This window comes from Megalops cyprinoides, chromosome 7 (assembly GCF_013368585.1).
Source record: "Megalops cyprinoides isolate fMegCyp1 chromosome 7, fMegCyp1.pri, whole genome shotgun sequence".
NCBI classification, from domain to species: Eukaryota; Metazoa; Chordata; class Actinopteri; order Elopiformes; family Megalopidae; genus Megalops; species Megalops cyprinoides.
The window spans coordinates 12,009,911-12,028,817 of NC_050589.1; the positions used below are offsets into that span (position 1 = coordinate 12,009,911).

The window sequence follows — 18,907 nt, forward strand, 5'->3', positions numbered from 1 at the left end:
CCCCTTCCTCCCTCAGACACGAGCGCCAAGTCCGCCAACAGGAATGTAAATAAAGACGAAAACATCTATGCTTATTAAACCTGCACATCACTGTACACGGCTAGAGAACTTTAGTCAAGTGCAGGCCAGGTGCACAGGGGTGAGGAGGTGAGGTGCTATGCTGCCACCTTTGGCCCTGACTGCCCCATTACAAGCTACATGCTGGCAGTGGTGGCACAGCCAGCAGGGTCCACAGGGGGTGTGCCCTGTGGGTTTGAACTGGCAGGCACAGCGTGGCTGAGTGGGAGCAGGAGGTGGGCAGGAGGGGGAGAGGAGTTCTCTTGGCGTGACGTTTGTTTGTGCACAGCGTGTTGACCCAGGAAATGTGCTCTGAATCCTCATCCAGTCGCCCCCGCTGTTCCTCACCGAGCTCCTAATTCAATCATCGCTTTGTCTCTGTTCCCATCAAAACGCTCTTAACCTAGCCGACCCCAACTGCTGTCCTCCCGCCAGGTTGCTAACATGGGTAAAATCTGCAGACATCTGTTTTTTCAAGCCACATGCAAATATATTCCTGGAAATATCAGGCTGATTTTTAAATAAGTGAATGTAACATTCTTAGCTGTAAGTATGAAGAATACTGAGCAAGTCATTCTGCCAGGGACAGATACTCATTGAAATGATTTGCTTATTGGATATGATAGCTTGATAGCGAGTGGATATGCATATTCCCATTTTAGAAAATTTGGATAAAAATGAGATGAGAAAAGAATCTTTTCTCATCTCATGCATTAAATCAAAATTTGTCTGTGAACTGACTTCAAAAATAGTTACAATTCTTCCTGTTTTTCAATATAGCTTTATTTTTCATTAATTTTGGTGATTGCTGAACTTGCTAAAACCTTATTAAAAGCATTGCACTTGTACTTGGTTTGTGGGATAAAATTAGAGATGACTGATAATTGATTCCTTGGTTGTTGAGCTACTTTATATGTGGCCTCCCTCTCTGTTCGGTGGACTCAGCTGATAAATTATCCTATTTAGATGGCGTCCTTGGAGGTTTCAACGCGCTTAGTAAAGCAATGACGATGGCAGTTCATGCTTCTGTGGCAAATCAGAATGCTTTCTGAAATGTTTCAGTTACTATTTCAATGAAATTTGAATAAAATACTTCATTTCATCTATTGCTAATTTGCTTCTGCTATATAACACAGGTCTCTTTATGTTTCTTAAAAATCCATAATTAGATATCTCAGAAAACTGAAAAATTAACTATCCTTTTGTGTGGAATCTGAACACATAATTATCACGCAGAGAGGTCCTGGATGACAGGAGGGATGAAGACCCCCTGTAGAGTCCTCTGACGGGGATAAAACATGCAGGCAAGCCATCATTAACAGTGCTTAACAAACTGCCAATCAGAGAGTTACCCAGAATGCACTGGAGGTTGGGGTTTGGGGGAAAAAAAAACTTTCAGCAAAGAGAGACTGGAAAAGATCAATCAGGAATGATAAAAACATATTTTTTTTGTCTGTTGTACTCATTAAATTAATGAGATAATCAGTCATAGTTCTTAAAAAGAGTGCCTACACACTAAGAAGAAGGTCAGTAGGCTCTTCAGAAGAAATCAGCAGGGGAATCCCAGTGAATTATTGAACTGAATGGCGCCACAGCAGAAATAAAAGAGTGACAAACAAGCCGGAAAAGCTAATTCTAATCAGTGCCAAGAGGACACAGCGGGATGAGCGAACATACATACGCTGTGGGCAGTGCCGTAGTAGTAACAGCTTTTTACTGGAGATAATTAAATGATTAAGATTAAGATAATTTAAACAATTATACATTACCATTTAAAAAAAAAACAGCCGCTCACAATGATGTAATTAAGAATCAGGTGCCGTCAGTGTTCTGTTAAGAGAAGAGCACGTAACTGAATGGCAGATTGAAATGGCTGAAGCGTGAGTCAGGCTACATTTTCAGACTGACTCGAGCTAGCTTTCTATCTATTAAGGTAATCAGTACACATAATCACATAAATGTCACCATAGCTTCACCACTGAGAGACAACAGTAGCTTTTAGCAATTTGTGGCTAACAAACAGCATAAAAACAGCCTGTCATTAGTAGCAAATAGCCTGAGAAGCACTATCTATTAGTGCTTCACTAAGATTAAGGCAGAGGTCTTCAAAGTCATTTCCTGTGCCTGAAATAAGTTGGCTAAGTAGAATCACACCTTTATTTTTCACAGAGATGCTTGATAGGGTGGTTTTCCATAGAGTGGTAGGAAGCTGTCCCCTGTATTCATGATATGAAGTTGCATCTTAAAGAAAGAAAGGAGATGGCTTAGAGTGCACACGAGTTCCAGAAAAACCATGCAGAGAGACGTGTCTTTCTGTCTGGATAGATAAGGCATGAAGCACATGGAATATAAACACCTAATAGCATCCGGCCTATAGAAAGTAGGAGCATGCTCTAATAACCTGTTTGGGCGGTCACCACATTGTAGTGCCCACAGAAAACACCGCAACCCTACAGTTTTAATTCCTCATTAAACACAAAAGTCACTGTTCTTAATTTATGGTGTCAGTTTATGGTAGCATTTTTTTTTTCGCCAGGGATTCGTTCATTTATTTATGGCTTTTTAAATTTTTCTTCTGCCACTGAATTATTCATCACAATCACAATTAGCAAAGTGTGCCTTCTGTAGAGCCTGACTCTGAAACGGCTTGCAGCGTCTCAAACACTGTGAGCTGCTCAGGGGAAGACGTGCTCTTTCCTGAGTTTGGAAAGGCCTCTACTTTTAAGAAAACCTTCGCAATCTGATGCGTTGTACTTTCTGTGCAGGTGAAATGTAATTGCGCTCATGATGGAGGCTCACATATGTCTGTTGCAGAAGGTGCGCAGTATCAAAACGCTTTATGGCTCTTTTCACATCAGATGCATGGCACCATTCATCCGATCTGCAGCTGGAATGCGTGCCATGCGGCTTTAAACGCGGACCCTGGGGAGGGGCTTTTAACAGCTGAAACGCTGACGACACTATAGTATACCCATGAGCACCATGCGGACGCGTTTAATCAGAATTGATTGGTGTACTTTGCCAAGCAGGCGGTTTAGGAGTCAAAGCAGGAAAGCATTTACTCTGCTGTAATTTATATAAATGTGAGAGACCACCAATGCTCCAAACGCAGAGCTTTGTGGAGACGGAAACATTTTAAACACATACATCAACACCAGGTAACTGGGGTTGACTCTAGAAATGAAAAACTGAACTCCAGCTCCTGTAAGGTTTAGGAGCTCTCGCTTTCAGTGAGGGTTTATGTGATATGAGCTTGTGAGGGTGTTTGTTATGCAGTGTGAATAACAGCAGCATCATCCCTAACGGAGGGAGTAAATAAAGGAGTCAACAGCGCGTGCTTTTAATGTCCTAGACCGAGACATGATTAAGGGAAAATCCTATTAATCGAGTGTGCCTAATTACATGCCATGTCACTCATCCACTCTGTACTTGTGGGTAATGAATGGGGCGACTCGCATTAGAAATAAGCAGAGCAAGGGACCTGTGGTCTCTCCTTCCTGGCACTGAGTGGAATGCACTCATTCCACTCCACTGTTCTGGATGGTGTTTACCTGCATTAGCCACTGTGGAGTATGGATAGGAGGAAGGATGGAGCTCTGTCAGCTATTTTTGAAAGAGTGTGACTGTGCCTCTCAATCCCTCTTTCTCTCTCTCCCTCCATTTCTGTCTTCCTTTTGTCTCTCTCTCTTCCCTCTTTCATTCTTTTATCCCTCTTCTCTTATCCCTCTCACCCCGACTGTCTTCATATGTAGTTCGGAAGAACGGAAGTGATTGACAACACCCTGAACCCAGACTTTGTCAGGAAGTACATCCTCGACTACTTCTTTGAGGAGAAGCAGAACCTTCGCTTCGACTTGTGAGTTACTCCCTTTGATGTCTGTCCTGAGGACTCTGTGGGTGTAAGTTTTGGATTCATACTTTGGAGTCTGGTCTCCTCTCTCTCTCTGTCTCTCTATCCAGTTTTCTTTTCTCTCCTTCAACCATAATTATTCATGATGCTGTCTGTCTCTGAATGTTATGGTGGGGAATTAGAGCGCTTTAAAGATCATAGTGATTTCATATGGGTTGTTCCTCCTTTGGTGGTGCAAAGGATGGTCTGAAGCACGAATCTGTATAAATTACACAGGCCTCTGTCTCCATCTCTCTATTCATGGCTACTCTTCCTCTCTTTCTGTCAACATGAAAGGCAAATCAGCACATGGGGAGGTGTGAGAGTTAATTACAGTCCTTTGAAAGCTGGAACGGAATATGTCCTCATTTCTGCAATCACTCCTCACTTTATTAAAAGGACAGTCCAAGAAATTTGAGCTAGAGGCAGCGTGATTGTTACTTGAACTGTCCATAGACAAGGTGACTCGATCTGCCCAAGGGTCTTACAGGGCTGACCGTTCATTTACAGCCTTTATTTGGGCCTTGTCTGTCCCTCTCTGCGGTTACTCATAGGGATAGTTCTTTCTTTCCATATTATTTGGATAACTTCTGTTTACATGTGAATGGCTGTCCTGTTCTGCCAAAGCATATTTGTCACCATCTTTCCCTGTAATCTTGTAGGTTATCACTAGGACACACACACACACACATACACACACACACACACACACACACACACAGTTGGTTCTATTGCCATGCTATACTGCTTCTAGAGAAAACAGGTGGTATTAATTACAACAAACGACGACCAAGCTCACCACTTTTAATGAGGTGCAGGAGAGACAGAAGTAACCTTATTCAGATAGAAAAGTAAGATCACACTTCAGTGGTGTTTGAGGCTCTCCTAATAAAAGCAGGCTGCGCTTACATTTCGGAGTTTTCTTAAGTTTTGTCTGCAGGCACTTCACCGTGCAGTAAGTTCTCTCTTTTTCTGTAAGGTTTAATTACAAACCATCAAGCTGGTAACGGTTGCTAGGTGTCGAGTGGGTTTTACGTGGATACTGAATCTTACAGTCTGCATGTACCTATAGACACTGTAATCTGTTTGAACAGGTAAAGTTGTACCTCTTTGTGATTTCAGATATGATGTTGATTCCAAAAGTCCTGATCTGTCAAAACATGTGAGTGATGGGATGAAATTGCATCAGATTTGTGAAAAACAGCTGTGTCTGCCTGCTGCATGCCTCCTGAATCGAAGCTTTCATTTTGAAATGCATGGTTTTTTCTTTTCGGCTTTGTGCAAAATTAGTGCAAATCACTTCATCCAAATGTATTTTTGTATGGGAATATAAGGTTTTCATTCACTAGGATTTTATATTGTTTTTATTTTCCAGATCTTAGTGTATTCTATCTGCTGTACTCTACCATTCTGCATTTTACTGATTGGTACATTCTTCACCCATTATTCATACAGGGACCAAGTCAGACTTTTTCTGCACATCTCACTTACTCAGATACCGGATGTTGGCATTCAGACTTAACTTACACAGGCATGTATCTCTTAAAATAGGAAGTTCCAAGTTGCAGGCTCTGAATAAACTTATCCCTGGAAATCACAAATCCTTTCCATGAACCTGCTGACTGATATATATTCTCACAGGGTTCAATTACTGGCACTTGTTCTCACTGCAAAATCCATCTGCAAGATTCTTGCAACTTTAATACCTTTTGTATTTTTTTAACTAGCTGGTTATTGGATTCTCTGGTAAAATTAGCTGGCTGTTTTCACCCTCTCTTCCCAGTCATGTCTCATGAGCTTCATGTCATGAAGATTTTATAATAGGTGCAGGTGAGCAATGTTAAAATGTTTGCAGAGACAGTGTATCACATGCAGCAGCAGTAGGAAAGTGTATCAGACCACTTACTTCACAAAACCACTAAAAACCTGGCCATTAAGTTAGTTAACTAATTAGTCTGCATAACTGGATGAGTCTTCCGTACCACATGCCACAAAATACCACAGCACTGATAGTTGTGAGATGCTGGCAACACCTCCCAGTACTCATTACCATGACCCCATGGCCAAGACCTGAAGGGCATAGGCTATTTTCAGCATGACTGAGATTGCATTGAGCTGATTATGCAACTTTCCAGGACAAAAGTTGGCATAAAACATAAATTATAACATTGTCCAGCCCACAGCAGTGGACACTCCCTCTGTCTGACAAACCAATCCCTCAGGACCACATGCCAAAGTGATCTCCATATAAAAAGGGGACGTTATCTGAGGTCATTTAAACATATGTGTCAAAGCGCTTATGATCAACAAGCACATCATATGGAAGACAAATTAACTGATCACACTGGTTGAGTTATTTATTGTTAATTATTATTAGTTCACGAAAATCCGTATATCTTATTGTTATATTGCATATGCCATCTGTGCCTTACATGTGTCAGGCTTCAGAGAGAATATTTTATCATGTTGAAAGAAAGTACACATTCAGAATCATATTCACATTTATACAGTACTATCAAATGTGACCAAATGCAGTATTTGTCAAATAGAAACTCAGGTTTATATTTTATCTGACCTGCATATAGCCTGTTGAATAATGAACAGCGTTACACACAATCAACACTGTGACACCCTTTTTTCAACATTTTTGTCAGTGTAAAGGTTGCAAGCCCCAGATCTCCATTCCCCACATGCTTAGGGGCTGATTAAGGTCCTCTGTCTGAATTCACGTATTAGCACTAAAGCCATAGAACTCTTCTGGGAAGCATTTTAATGGAGTTTACGTGCATCTGCCAGAAGTCTGAGTTGGTCCCACTGTGATTTGCCTTGTGTAAACATTTAGATTTCATGTAATACTCACCTTCCATATTGTTATCAAAGCTTCTTCAAGCAATGTTAAGTTATTTCCCCAGTTTTATCTATATTAAGTTTTTAAAACCGGAAATAATGCATAAAAATATTTGTAGTCCACTACATAGCACGTTATTTGTGTTTGGTGGTATATTGTCATGTGTTCATGTCAAATGGTGATGGAAAGCTTTGATAAACCATTCCATCCACATAGTCCATCCCCAGATTACTGAAATATATTTGGGTGCTGTCTCAGGACTGCATGTGTCCCACATATGTGACAGTATGATTGATGATAGAGTGATTGTTACGATTTATCATTTCAGATTCACGCTGGTATCACTAACAGTTGCAGCGCGAAACACCTCTTTTTCTTCTCGCTGCTTCTTGGCTGTCTCTTCCTCTCTTTCACTTTCTCATTCCCTCCATTTTACTCTCACTTTCTGTGTCTACATTCCTCTCCTCTCTTTCTCTCTCTGGCTCTTGGTTACTGCCATGGAGTACTGTCACTCTCTCTCTCTCACTCTTTCTCTCTCCATCTCTTTCTCTCTCTCTCTCCCTCCCTCTCTCTCTCACCCTCTCTCTCACTCTCTCTCCATCTCTTTCTCTCTCTCCCTACCTCTGTCTCTCACTCTCTCTGTCCCTCTTTCTCTCTTTCTCTCTCTCTCTCTCCCTACCTCTCTCTCTCACTCTCTCTGTCTCTCTCTCTCTCTCTCTCACTCTCTCTGTCTCTCTCTCTCTCCCTACCTCTGTCTCTCACTCTCTCTGTCCCTCTGTCTCTCTCTATCTCTCGCTCTCTCACTCTTTCTCTCTCCATCTCTCTCTCTCTCTCTCTCTGGCTCTTGGTTACTGCTGTTGGGTACTGTCGTGTGCTTTCTGTACCATGATGTCGCTCTGTTTCGTTATCTATGCTGCCCGCCCTCCCTCCTCCTGGAAGCCCTCCGAATGCAACGTACGTCTCAGCCTCCTTATACCTTAATTACTGTACCAAGTGCTGCTGCACTGCAGGAATCTGACAGCTTGTGTCCTGCTCCCTCTTCCACCCCCCCCTGCCCCCTCACTCCCGTACCCCCTTTCTCTGTCTCTCTTTAACTCCTGTTAGGACTTCCTGGGTCAGGTGTTTTGTACCCTTGGAGAAATAGTGGGGTCGCCAGCCAGTCGCCTGGAGAAGCCACTTGGGTGAGTGTGATGTGTTGTGCCTGGTCTTGGCCCGTTTGTGTTTTTAAATTCAGCTGCACATGTCAATAAAGGCACGGGCAGTCATGGAAGCAAATGAGCTTTGGAATCATGAGTTATGCATGTGTCCTTATGCAGTCATGTCTTGGAGTCGGTGTTGTGTATTGTATTTCTCTGCCATATTTGCTGTTCAGTTCTGTTGAGAGGCAAGTTATTCCGGGAATCCTTAGATGGAAGACACAGCTCTTCCGTGCTCACCTGAATAGCTGAAACACTACCACCTAAAGCAATTTCTTATACCGTTATCTTTGTTTTCCTTAAAAAATTCAAATCTATGATTTCATGCACTCGTATCTATACCAGCTAGCTTGTGCCTTGTCTGCCCAACTATTGAAACTTGGTCATGTAGTGCTTCTAATATTGTTGACTCCTTATATGGGTTTTTGCTTGTGGTGTATATTGCCTCACTTGTAAGTCCCTTTGGATAAAAATGTCTGCCAAATGAATAAATGTAAATGTAATGTAAATGGAAGGACTTGATGTCGTGCTGAGTACAAAGAGCTGCACATGCATGATGTATATTGTTTAGTCTGGAGAGGGAAAAAAGAATGCCTCTTGTTTTGTCAAACAAACAAGCGATTGCCAGTTTTAATCAGAACACCTCCTCTGACTGCTGTGTCTGTAGAACTATCAGTCAGTCAGACTTCATAATTCTTTCATAATTTCATAATTACTCCATGAGTAGGTGACATCAAAGGCAAACCCTGACACCTTTGCCTTCTGCTTTTTTAACCTGGCTGGAATCATGAGTGACAGCCTGAGGTGCAGTCTCTGTGGGGGGGCGATTTCATATGCTGCCAAACAGACACCCTTAACTGCCATATGCCCATGCAGTGTGTGATTACCATGGAGACGCTCCTCCTTTCTGCATGGGTCACATTCCAGCACCGTGCAGCCACGGCTCTCGTGAGTCTGAAAATCATTCGGTCATGCAGGTATACCTGAATACCCAGCATGGCAAATTTGGTTAAAGATAAGTAGCGCAGCTGTTTCTTGGTGTTGCTTTGGACAAATGGGACTGTATCAGAATGAGAAAAATTCACAGAGCCATTTTGTGCATCAGCTTGCTTTCCTTGTAATGAACCCTGGTTGAATCCTAGGGAAGGGTCTGCACAGTGCCGTCACTACGGTTGAGTATGTGCTCTGCCTGCCATACCAATGAGCCAGGCTCTTTGGTGTTGCGGTCAAAGCAGCATGGTTGGTACCCCGTAGACCCGGGTTCGAGGCCGGGTGGGGTGACTGCTCTCACCCTTCGCTATAAACGTTTTGTGTAGTTTTGTTTTGACTCGGGGCTTGGCCTTGTCTGCTCTATGAGAAAAATGAAAACGTAACCTAAAATATATTCACATTTTGTGTGCCACTCTTGATAATAGCATCTGTCAGATGTCAAAAAAAAAGAAAATGTAACATAATTTAATATAAGTGAATCCCACCCACCAGGTTTAGGTTTAGTCCCTGTATTGGCTGTGGCGTTAACAGTAGTGTGGTGTTGTTACTCTGTATCACGGTGCAGCTGCAATTTAGAACCACACATGGGACTGGAGTGGGGCCATGTGGGTCTTTTTAACCTGAGAGCACTGTAGGCACACGTGTGGAACACAGTCCGCCTCCTCCCAGACGGCCAGCTGGCAAGCAGATAGGTGGGAATGTTTACAGGGTAAGAGAGGAGAGTGGGGCTGGTCCTGATACATTGCAGTTTAAAGCACGCTCTTCAGTTCTTCAGTCCGGTGTAGCTGCGTTGCTCAGGTCATTCCTCTTCACCTGTTGCTGTTTCAGACCACACTTCGCTCAGCTGCACAGGTCCCATGGAGCAGTGAAGATACTCTTTTATGGTTTCTTGTGTGCCAGCCTGCTGGAGGGGAGAGGACTGAGCCAGTGTCCCTGTATCTCAGGCGGGCTGGGCGAAAGCCCTGCTTTTTGCTGTATTTGGCTTCTGACTGCATTTCATCTGTGACATGGCAGGACCAACCCTGTGATTCTGTTACAATGCCTGCTCCTCCAGGGCAGCTAGCTTAGCCTACGTTTGACCCATTATCCATACATGAGGCTGGTGGCTGACTGATGTAGTTCAGAAATAGGTTATGTGTACTGGGGCTCTGTAAACTCTCGCTTATAAGTCTAGTACCTTCACCAGTCTGTGTTCGCAGGTGGAATTTGAGCTGCTTCTCTGTGAAAAAGGACGGTGTGGCTCTCCCCCGCCGATCTGAGATTCCTCTGTTTTAAACTGCACACTCCTCTCTCTCTGACTGCACTGCAGCACTCTGTTTCGACAGCAGCACTGTTGACTAAGGGCTTGAGGGGGGCATGTTTGGCAATGATTTATACACCTGTCCAAATGTGTACCTTGGAGAGAGGAACTGCAGCACCAGGGGAAGATATCAAATCCACCTCTCATTGCCCCCTAGGGGCACAGGAAAGAAGGGAGACTGAAGTGTTGATAAAAAAACTCCTCAACAATCCATCACCTGTCTGTTAATACGCTGCATGTACAGCATTTGAGCAATGGATGGATCATCAGCCCCGTTGGAGTGTCAAAAGCTGCAGCTATCCTAATTGTTTTTTTGAGGTACCCTGTCAGTGCCTTGTGTGGGTGTGCATGGCGGTCCTTTGTAAAGCCCCATGAGAGTCCTCTATACCTAGCAACGCTTCAGGACCTGATGGGAAAAGATTCCTGGATCAGATCAACAGCCAGCCATCCCTGTTCACCACCTAACCAGGCCCTCCAGACAACAGAATGTGCACATCTCGCTTGCTGGGATTGGCCGATGATACAGGGGTTGTCCTCTGGTATGTTCTTAATTATATTCCCCATAATCTCAAGGGATCTAATTAAACAATAAGGAGGGAGTTGAGGCAAACTCAAACCAGGCTGTGTTTTCCTGGTGTTTCCCCTGAACCACAGCACCCACTCAGACAGCATGCGTGTGTGTGGCTCTTGGGGAGTGGATACGCTGAAAATCTGTTTACTATGGTTTAAAAAGCTTTGCAAAGCCACGCCGCATTGAATGATCCACTTTCACACAGTCCTCTGACCCTCCTCCAACACCACCTCCCTCCCTCCCTCTCACCCTTCCCCATCACTGTCTCTCACCCTCTCTCTCTCTATCCCTCCCCATCAATGTCCCTCTCTCTCCCTCCCTCTCCATTTCCTCCCTGCCTCCCTGTTTCCTCCCCATTACTGTCTCTCTCCCTCTCTCCCTCTCCCTCTCTCTCCCTCTCTCCCTCTCTCCCTCTCCCTCTCTCTCTCTCACTCTCTCTCTCCCTCTCTCCCTCTCCCTCTCCCCCTCCCTCTCTCCCTCTCTCCCTCTCTCCCTCCCTCTCTCTCTCTCTCTCTCTCTCTCTCTCTCTCTGTCTCTCTCTCGCTCTCTGTCTCTGCCTCAGCACCTCTTTCCTTCTCTATTCTCCAGCTCTTTCCCTGTGCACGGCTCGCATCTCTTGCAGCGCTCCCATTTTCTTTGTTTTCAGTTTTTGTTTCATTTCCTGCTTTTGTCCGCCTCTCAGTGCGTTTGCTTTAATCTTCTGGAAAGGAGAGTTCTGGCTCATTATGAGGCAGCGGGTTTTGATCTTGAAAGAACGCAGCTGGGGGGGGGGGGGGGGAGGTGTGATTGCAGGTGGAAGCGGACCGAGCAGAGAACGCTGGACATCCGTAAACGGCAGGGGTGCTGAGGCCTCTTTGCGTGGCTAGTATGGGGGCGGGGTTAAAGACAATTCGCAAACTGCCTTACGACATGGAAGAGGGCGATGGCAGACTTATCCATGTTATGCTCCTGCACACCACCACCCCCTTGTCAAATGGCAGTTAGGTCTCATTGTAGAGGGATCCTCTCATCATCCATGGAAAGATAGGACTCTGATAAATAACACAGTGGTAAGAGTGGGTCTCCCAGTCCTAAAGCTGTCCTGTCCAGGCTCACATTTGAGGCACTGTTGGTTCAGCTCCAGGGGAATGCTTGTCCTGCCTGGTATTTAGCCTGTTCCTCTCGATACTGCACCTCATTACCCTAACCCCTCCTCCAGAAGGCAGTGTGCCATCTGAAGATACCCACTGTAATAAACACATGATACAGCCAATCCACTGATTGACGTGATCAATATGGCGAAAGACAGACATGTTGATCCCTCCTCTGGACCGAACTAATTTACCAGTAGTGACAAAGCCCAGGTCCTCCATGAAGAGGGTGCCCGCCCGACTTCAGCAACAGATGGTGTCATGAGACTGCCTCAAGCAGGTGGGCGATTTGGGGATTTGGCACGGGGAACACAGGGCACTGAAATGCCTTATCTTCATTATTGTAGGGGCTGTTACGGCACTCAGTTGTGTCCTAAAGGCATTTTCTGTACTGCAGTCAGGGATGTTACAGCACTTGGTTGCTCTACCAAGGGGCAGAGCAAAGCCACAGCTCTAATTACCATTTAGTCTCTAGTTAATTTAAACTCGGCTGAGTGGTAATGAAGAGGAAGTCTGTCTGATGTGGGATAGGACAGGGATCCTCCGCCGTTTCCACAGCAACGGGGACCCATGACGCCGACGAGGTGTACGATTCCCCACGCTGCTCCGATGATCATTATCACCAAACGCGCCACGCAATTACCTTCCCCGTTTTTAATTGAGCAGACGAAAAGATGCAAATCACCCCATTAGGGGGGGTGAACTTCTTTACGCTCCATATTAGCGGGTCCTGATTAGTGTGTCTGCATGTGATCACTGTGATCACTGTCTGTGCTCCGAATGACAGCAACGTTCAGACACAGCGATCGCCACTCTCAAAGTCACCAGCGGCTCTATCATGACAACATAAAACTTGGACAGCACACTCCAATTACAGCCATTGTAATAGTGGTCTTGATGTTGATAAGCTATTACATCTTCAAGATGCACTTTAAGCTATGCATATGGGATCCCATGATAGTAATTCCAGTACTCCCCCATGATTAAAAACTCATTTCAAGTGAAAATGTACCTAAAAATGGTAAATTTCCATGATATACCTCAATGTTGTTTGGACATCAGTATGAAGAAAAAAACAAAATGCATGTGCATTAACGCTAAATTTCTTTGCGTTAAATTATGAGCCAGTGCACGAGCAAAAGAAATAGATGAATTATCTTCTGGAGCAGAACTGCAAGCGTGGGATTTTTATCAGACTTGTCATTTGACTTTTAAAACATCAGTGGCGGTGAATAATCTATATGGAAAGACAATCCTCTGACTGCTGGTGTGAAATTGGAGGAAAGAGAGTGAAACAGCATCAAGTCGACAGGAGAAAGCCTTTCGCATTTCCATTTCGTTCAGTTTCATCTCACACTGCAGTGTGTTTTCACTGCTTAGCCGTGATTGTTGACTGTTGATCCAGATGCTAAGTGAGTAATTACTTATAGCAGCAGGTTTCCCAGGGCTGGACATAGCTGTAATTGCATTATAATGTCCCTGTAATGGCTACTGCGCGCTTAATGGCAGGTCAGACAGGCTGCCGGTTCAACTCCTGGGACTGCGGCCTCTCAGAAAAGAAAGATTTCACATTACGCTCGGAGTCTGAAACATTAAAATGGCTTTTGAGAGATCTTGACCTTCCACTAACCCGCTTTCCGCAGGAGCATCAGATTGGGTTTTTAATAGAATGTAAGGGAATGAAAGTCAGGGCGAAGGGAAGGGGTACTCTTCAGAAAGCAACATGGATCTGTCCAGCGCATTGCAGAATTCCTGCAGGAGAACAATTAACTGCAAATGTCTCAGAGCCTGGAATTAAATTAAGAGAGAGAACAGACAGCAGTGATGCCTTCACACAAGATCAAGGGTCAAGGGTCCTCAGCCTTTCCTCTGATTGAAAGATTTCACTTTTCCACCTGACTACATATGACTAGTCTTTTCCCGCCTGCCTGATATGACTAGTCGTTTTCTCTAATGAAATGCTTTCAATCTTACTTTAGCGGGAAGTCTTTTTCCTAGTTATGAGAGTGTTGTGTCTATGATTATGAATGTGTGTGTGAGTGTGTGTGTGTGTGTGTGTGTGTGTGTGTACATGTGTGTGCATTTCTTTGTGAGGGGTACGATATGAGGAGGAATGGGGGTATATTATTCCACAATCAATTGACAGCTTTTTTTTTTTTTAATTTGAGCAACCTCTGGCATAGTATTTGTTTAACTTGTGTAAATAAGGATAGAAAATCTCCTGTGTACACAGTGGAGAAGCTGCATAAACTGCAAGTTTAAGATAGCAGAGTTGAGGCCAATGCGCAACTTAAAGCTTCGAGTACGAGCCTGGCTTCGACACTCCATTGGAATTCCGGTGTCACCAGCAATGGTTCTCTGTGCAGCTCTTTGTTCTCAGCATGTCACCATCTCCCCCCAAAGACTTAAAGAAGATGTCAGAATCCGTGTTCACCATCTGCTACCGCTGAAAGAAGCCTTTGCTTCAGCTGGCAGTCATGTTCTCCTGTTGCAAACCTCTAAATACACGTAACAAAGACCTTTGTTTTCTCCTGGGCTTGAGGGAACGGTGAGGAAAAACTAGCCAAACTTGAAAACTGTATTTCGGTTTCGCCGTTGCTGGAATGACGGGCTCACTGTAACACAGCTCACTGACCCACGGCAGCAGTCATTAGCGCCGCGTTAGAGAGCTACCCTCCCAACTGTACTTCACAACTGCCGGCCTGCATGCGGGGATTTCTCTGTCACAGCTGACTAATCTGGGAAATGGAGGCATTTGAAAAAGCGCTACGTGCCCCGGCCAATTAAGTGATTTTCAAGTGACAGAGAGATGGAGAAAGAGCTTTCAGGATGCTTACGGCAAATTCCCAGGCCTTTGATGATGTGTATTGGTACTGCACAATTAGTGACACGTGTGATTTGGAGAGCTTTCTTTGTTCATTCTTACATTTAAGAGCACATTTGAGAGAATTGTGCTCTTTGTGAAAGAGGGATGGTTTTATCATTTTATCACAGTCTTATCATCATCTTATCACAACAAACCGCTGGAATCCCATAACAATTATAAGCAAATTCTTTGAAAAAGTCTTTGTTTTGATCTTTGTTTTGATGTGGGTTCAATGCTGAAAAAAATAATAGAAAAAACATTCATAGTGCACAGGTCTCATGTGTATCATAGAACTCATATCCATTTCCCTACCACAGGCATTGTGTGAAGCAGTGGTCGTGGCAGTTGGGTGGCAGTGTAGCATAGTGGCTAAGGAGCAGGCCTTATAATTGAAAGGTTGCTGGTTTGATTATGGCCTTGTCTCAGATTCTCATCATGCTACACATGCATGTTGCCTGATCCTCTCCATGTCCTCATGAATAGACGGGTGACATCGCTCGGCATCAAGCGCTCTTTGAGCTATCGATCCAGGGCCCTTATGATCAGATCCTCATTCAAGGACGATGCATGTCATTTGCGAGGCGGACGGGGATGCCGCACGCTGTCCCCCGGGATGCTGTTATCCGCTGCTTCCTTTGGGCCGCATTGATTTCTGCTGTTTGTTATAACTGTAGGAATTTCATTTCATGCATTTTTCATGTGATAATTCATTTCTGTCATCCTCAGGTACAGTAGATTCAGATTCCATATTAAAACTCACTGGAGAGATTAAATTATGGTATATCCACCACAATCATCAATTTCTTTTTGTGAACCAGACATGACTGATGTTATGAAATTCTGTCAGTGGGTGTGCATTAGATTTTATGGAAATCAATATTTAAAAAAAAAAACAGCAAAAATGCAGGAAATAGGACTAAAAACACATGGCTGTGAGAATAATCAGACAGACTTTTGTGGGTGGTCATTATGTTTCTGTTATATGCAGATTTTTACTGTACACCAATGTAAAAGCTTCTGCTGTGCGCAGCGTGAGGGCCCCCCATGGGGGAAAGTATCTTATTTTTAGCTCTGGAAAAACTGCTGTATTCCCCATCCTCCAATCAAAATTCAGCTGCCAGGAAGGAGCCAGTGCTGTTCTCTGAATGTGCTCCCTGCACTTCAATGACACAGGGTGTGAAAGTTCTGGTGAGAGGGTTTGTTTCTGGCAGAGTGGAAGCCCTGGGCGAGAATGCAGGGCTGCTTAGGTTCTGCACAACACGAGGTCTGTTTGAAGACGGCAGAATGGACCACAGAACCGACAGACACAGAGAGGAAGAAATCTCGTCTGCCAAGCACCTGTGCTTGCTGTACGAACACACGTCTCTTTTTCTCTTGCCGGCTAAAGTGAGACCTTGGCCCTGTGACTGTTGCTCCACCAAGGAGCTTCAATCAACTACAACATTGAACCCCCCCCCCAAACCCCAGACCAACTAATCCACAGCCGCCACAGAGGTGCTGAGAGGTCAGGCCGATTTCCTTCTTCAGGGTCAGAGATATGAGGCCCATCACTCACTACACCAGAGGAGTCTCTCAAAGTCCAGCACGCCTGACAGGGTCAGAAAGAGATGGAAAGTAGTGCAGGAACCTGCTGGACCCTTGGCTTGCTCCCAGACATAGGTTGAGATGAGACAGCAGCCCCCATCACTGCGAAAGTGCTTTGAAATCCATGAAAGGAGATGTGTAAATCCATTTTTGTTGCTATTATTATTATTGATATATGGCAAATGCTTTAGTTTGTCAGTCCTCCTCGTGTTTCTGCTCTGTTGCTCAGAGGCAGTGAGGTGGGCAGAGATTCCCAGACATTATTATATTTATTAGGGCTGTGTGGATTTCTTGCAGGTTTTCTCCCACTCTTAGAGCTCCTTCATGGTTTTTACATCCTCTTTAGTGTTTGAGTAGGAGGGTGATGCTCCCCTTGCTGTCTGCCAGTGGTTTGGAATAAAATGAATTCATTCATCCCCAGCGCTAAACAGCAACATCAACCTCCAGGACCGGCACAGTCCCACGGGCCTAGCGGAAGTTCGGCTAGCGTGGGCGCAGCACTCAAGCTGAATTTATTGATTTTCAAAAATGCGCCCTGCCCCGTGGTTATGTTTTTCAGTCTGTTTTTTTTTGTTATTGATATCTCCTGCATCACGAGGGCACTGTACGCCTGTGTCTGTTCATTGTTATGGTAGAGCAGCAGAGCTGAATCAGATTTATGTGTTTCTGTGAGGAGCTGAGGCAATGTGTGCTGTTTACAGAACTGTGACAGCAAAGAGAGGCAACTGAAGATGGAAAAGAGCCGCCATGGCTGTCCGGGAGCCGAGACAGGGAGATTAAGCCCCAAACAGGGCTGTCTCTCCTCTCCTTCATGAAGCAATGGGATCCCCCTCGCTGCCTGATGCATTTTGAAAGCGTCCACGCGTGAAGTGGCTGAGGCTATTCGGTACAGGTGGAGGGAAGGAGGCGCTTCAGGCAAAAACAAGCCATGGACTCCACAAGGCAATTTTTTCCCTTTTCTGGATAAACAAAAAGCAGATTTTTTTTACAGAGATGGCAAACCATCATTTTGTTTTGTTACCATAGATCCACAGTAGCCTCGTGCCAAGAAGGATGGAGCAGGCCGAAAAATGACTACTGATCCACAGCCTGTTGTCTCATTTGGATTTCCTCCTTTCTAGTGTAAATGTTGATGGAGACGAAAGGTTTCGAAAACGAAACGAAAACACGGTGAAACCTGCCACCAGAGGAAAGGAAAAGAACTGGAGGTGATGGTGCACGGATCTCTCTGTGATCTTCAAATAATTGGTACGAAGGCTAAAAGAAGGCAGTTTGTACAATTTCTGCAGAACTCTGCAATGCAAAGCAAAGAGAGGAGAAAGACTGACGAGGAGAAGATGAAAGCTGTGTTATCTTACTGCTTCGACAGCTCAGCTTGCCTGGAGACGTGAATTATGTTTTTGAATAATATTTTAAAAAATAAAAAAAAGTTTCTTACAGAAAGGTCCTCATAAGACGACTGCAGTTGTTGGAATTGAGGACAAATATTATTTTTGTTGAAAGAGAGTGTATTTTCCCCTGCCTGCATGCCCCCTCCTGGACAGCACAAAACTGATAAAACAAAGAAGAAGGAAATAAAAACATAAGTCAAAGCCTGTGTCTGATCAGTTCTGTCACACTCGTGTGTGTTGTACTGACGTAGTATCTCCTTTCATGTAATGGTCCCAAAGGAGCCTCTGGAGGCTTTGCTGTACTCACTCTCTGCTCCAACCCTGGCACCTTACTTGCGTTAGATTGCTTATCTGTGATAGGTTGATCTTTCTGAGCCATTGTCGAGTCACAGCGGGACAGTAACCAATAAGACTCCTCGTGAAATATAAGCGCGGGACACCGAAGGCCAAACACTAACAGACTGCCCAGACAGAGGCGTCTTAGCCCATCGGTGGCTTTTCCATTCAGCTGACTCCTCAGGAAGGATCATTTACAGAGCAGTGATCCTCTCAAGTCTAGAGGGTATCTGGGCCCCTTGACTGGTGGCCAGGGGAGACCCATTTCTTATTTCCTGCTGTGGGGAATAGGCATGTGAAAAAAACTCCTAGAACAGCTGTTACCATTAAAGACATTCATCATGTCATATAACAAATAGCTATCACAGGCTTATACCCAGGGCCGACCTCTGTCACATGCAGGGATTACACAGTGTGGGAGGGATCTCTCTGTCCCTGTCGCAGGAAACCTCCCACATGCATTTGTCACTCTCGCCCTATCAGATGCAAGCTAGCAACACACCGGAGTGTTAATGCGATCATTTTTCAGATGGCTTTAAATAGCGTTTCAGGCAGATTCACTGCCTAGAAAGAGCCAGAGTTGGCTTTTCGTTAGCCAAAGGAAGATAATCCTTCTGCTGACTGTATAGATGACGGGAGAAGTTTGAGACACTTTGTTGGGATCTTGCTGTGTTGAATGATCTTTGTAAGGATGTGAAACTCCCGGGTCCCTTAGTCTCTCTAATTCCTGTTCAGTCTAAGCCAACCTC

At 44.6% G+C, this 18,907-nt stretch overlaps 1 protein-coding gene across 1 annotated transcript in view; it reads left to right on the forward strand.

Moving 5' to 3' along the window:
- Nucleotides 1-18,907, forward strand: part of cpne5a (copine Va) — a 109,505-nt gene that overhangs the window by 32,147 nt on the left and 58,451 nt on the right. The window contains exons 4-6 of the mRNA XM_036532794.1: nt 3,810-3,913; nt 5,069-5,108; nt 7,899-7,975. Coding sequence (XP_036388687.1) covers nt 3,810-3,913; nt 5,069-5,108; nt 7,899-7,975 — 221 coding nt within the window. The remainder of the gene's footprint in view (nt 1-3,809; nt 3,914-5,068; nt 5,109-7,898; nt 7,976-18,907) is intronic.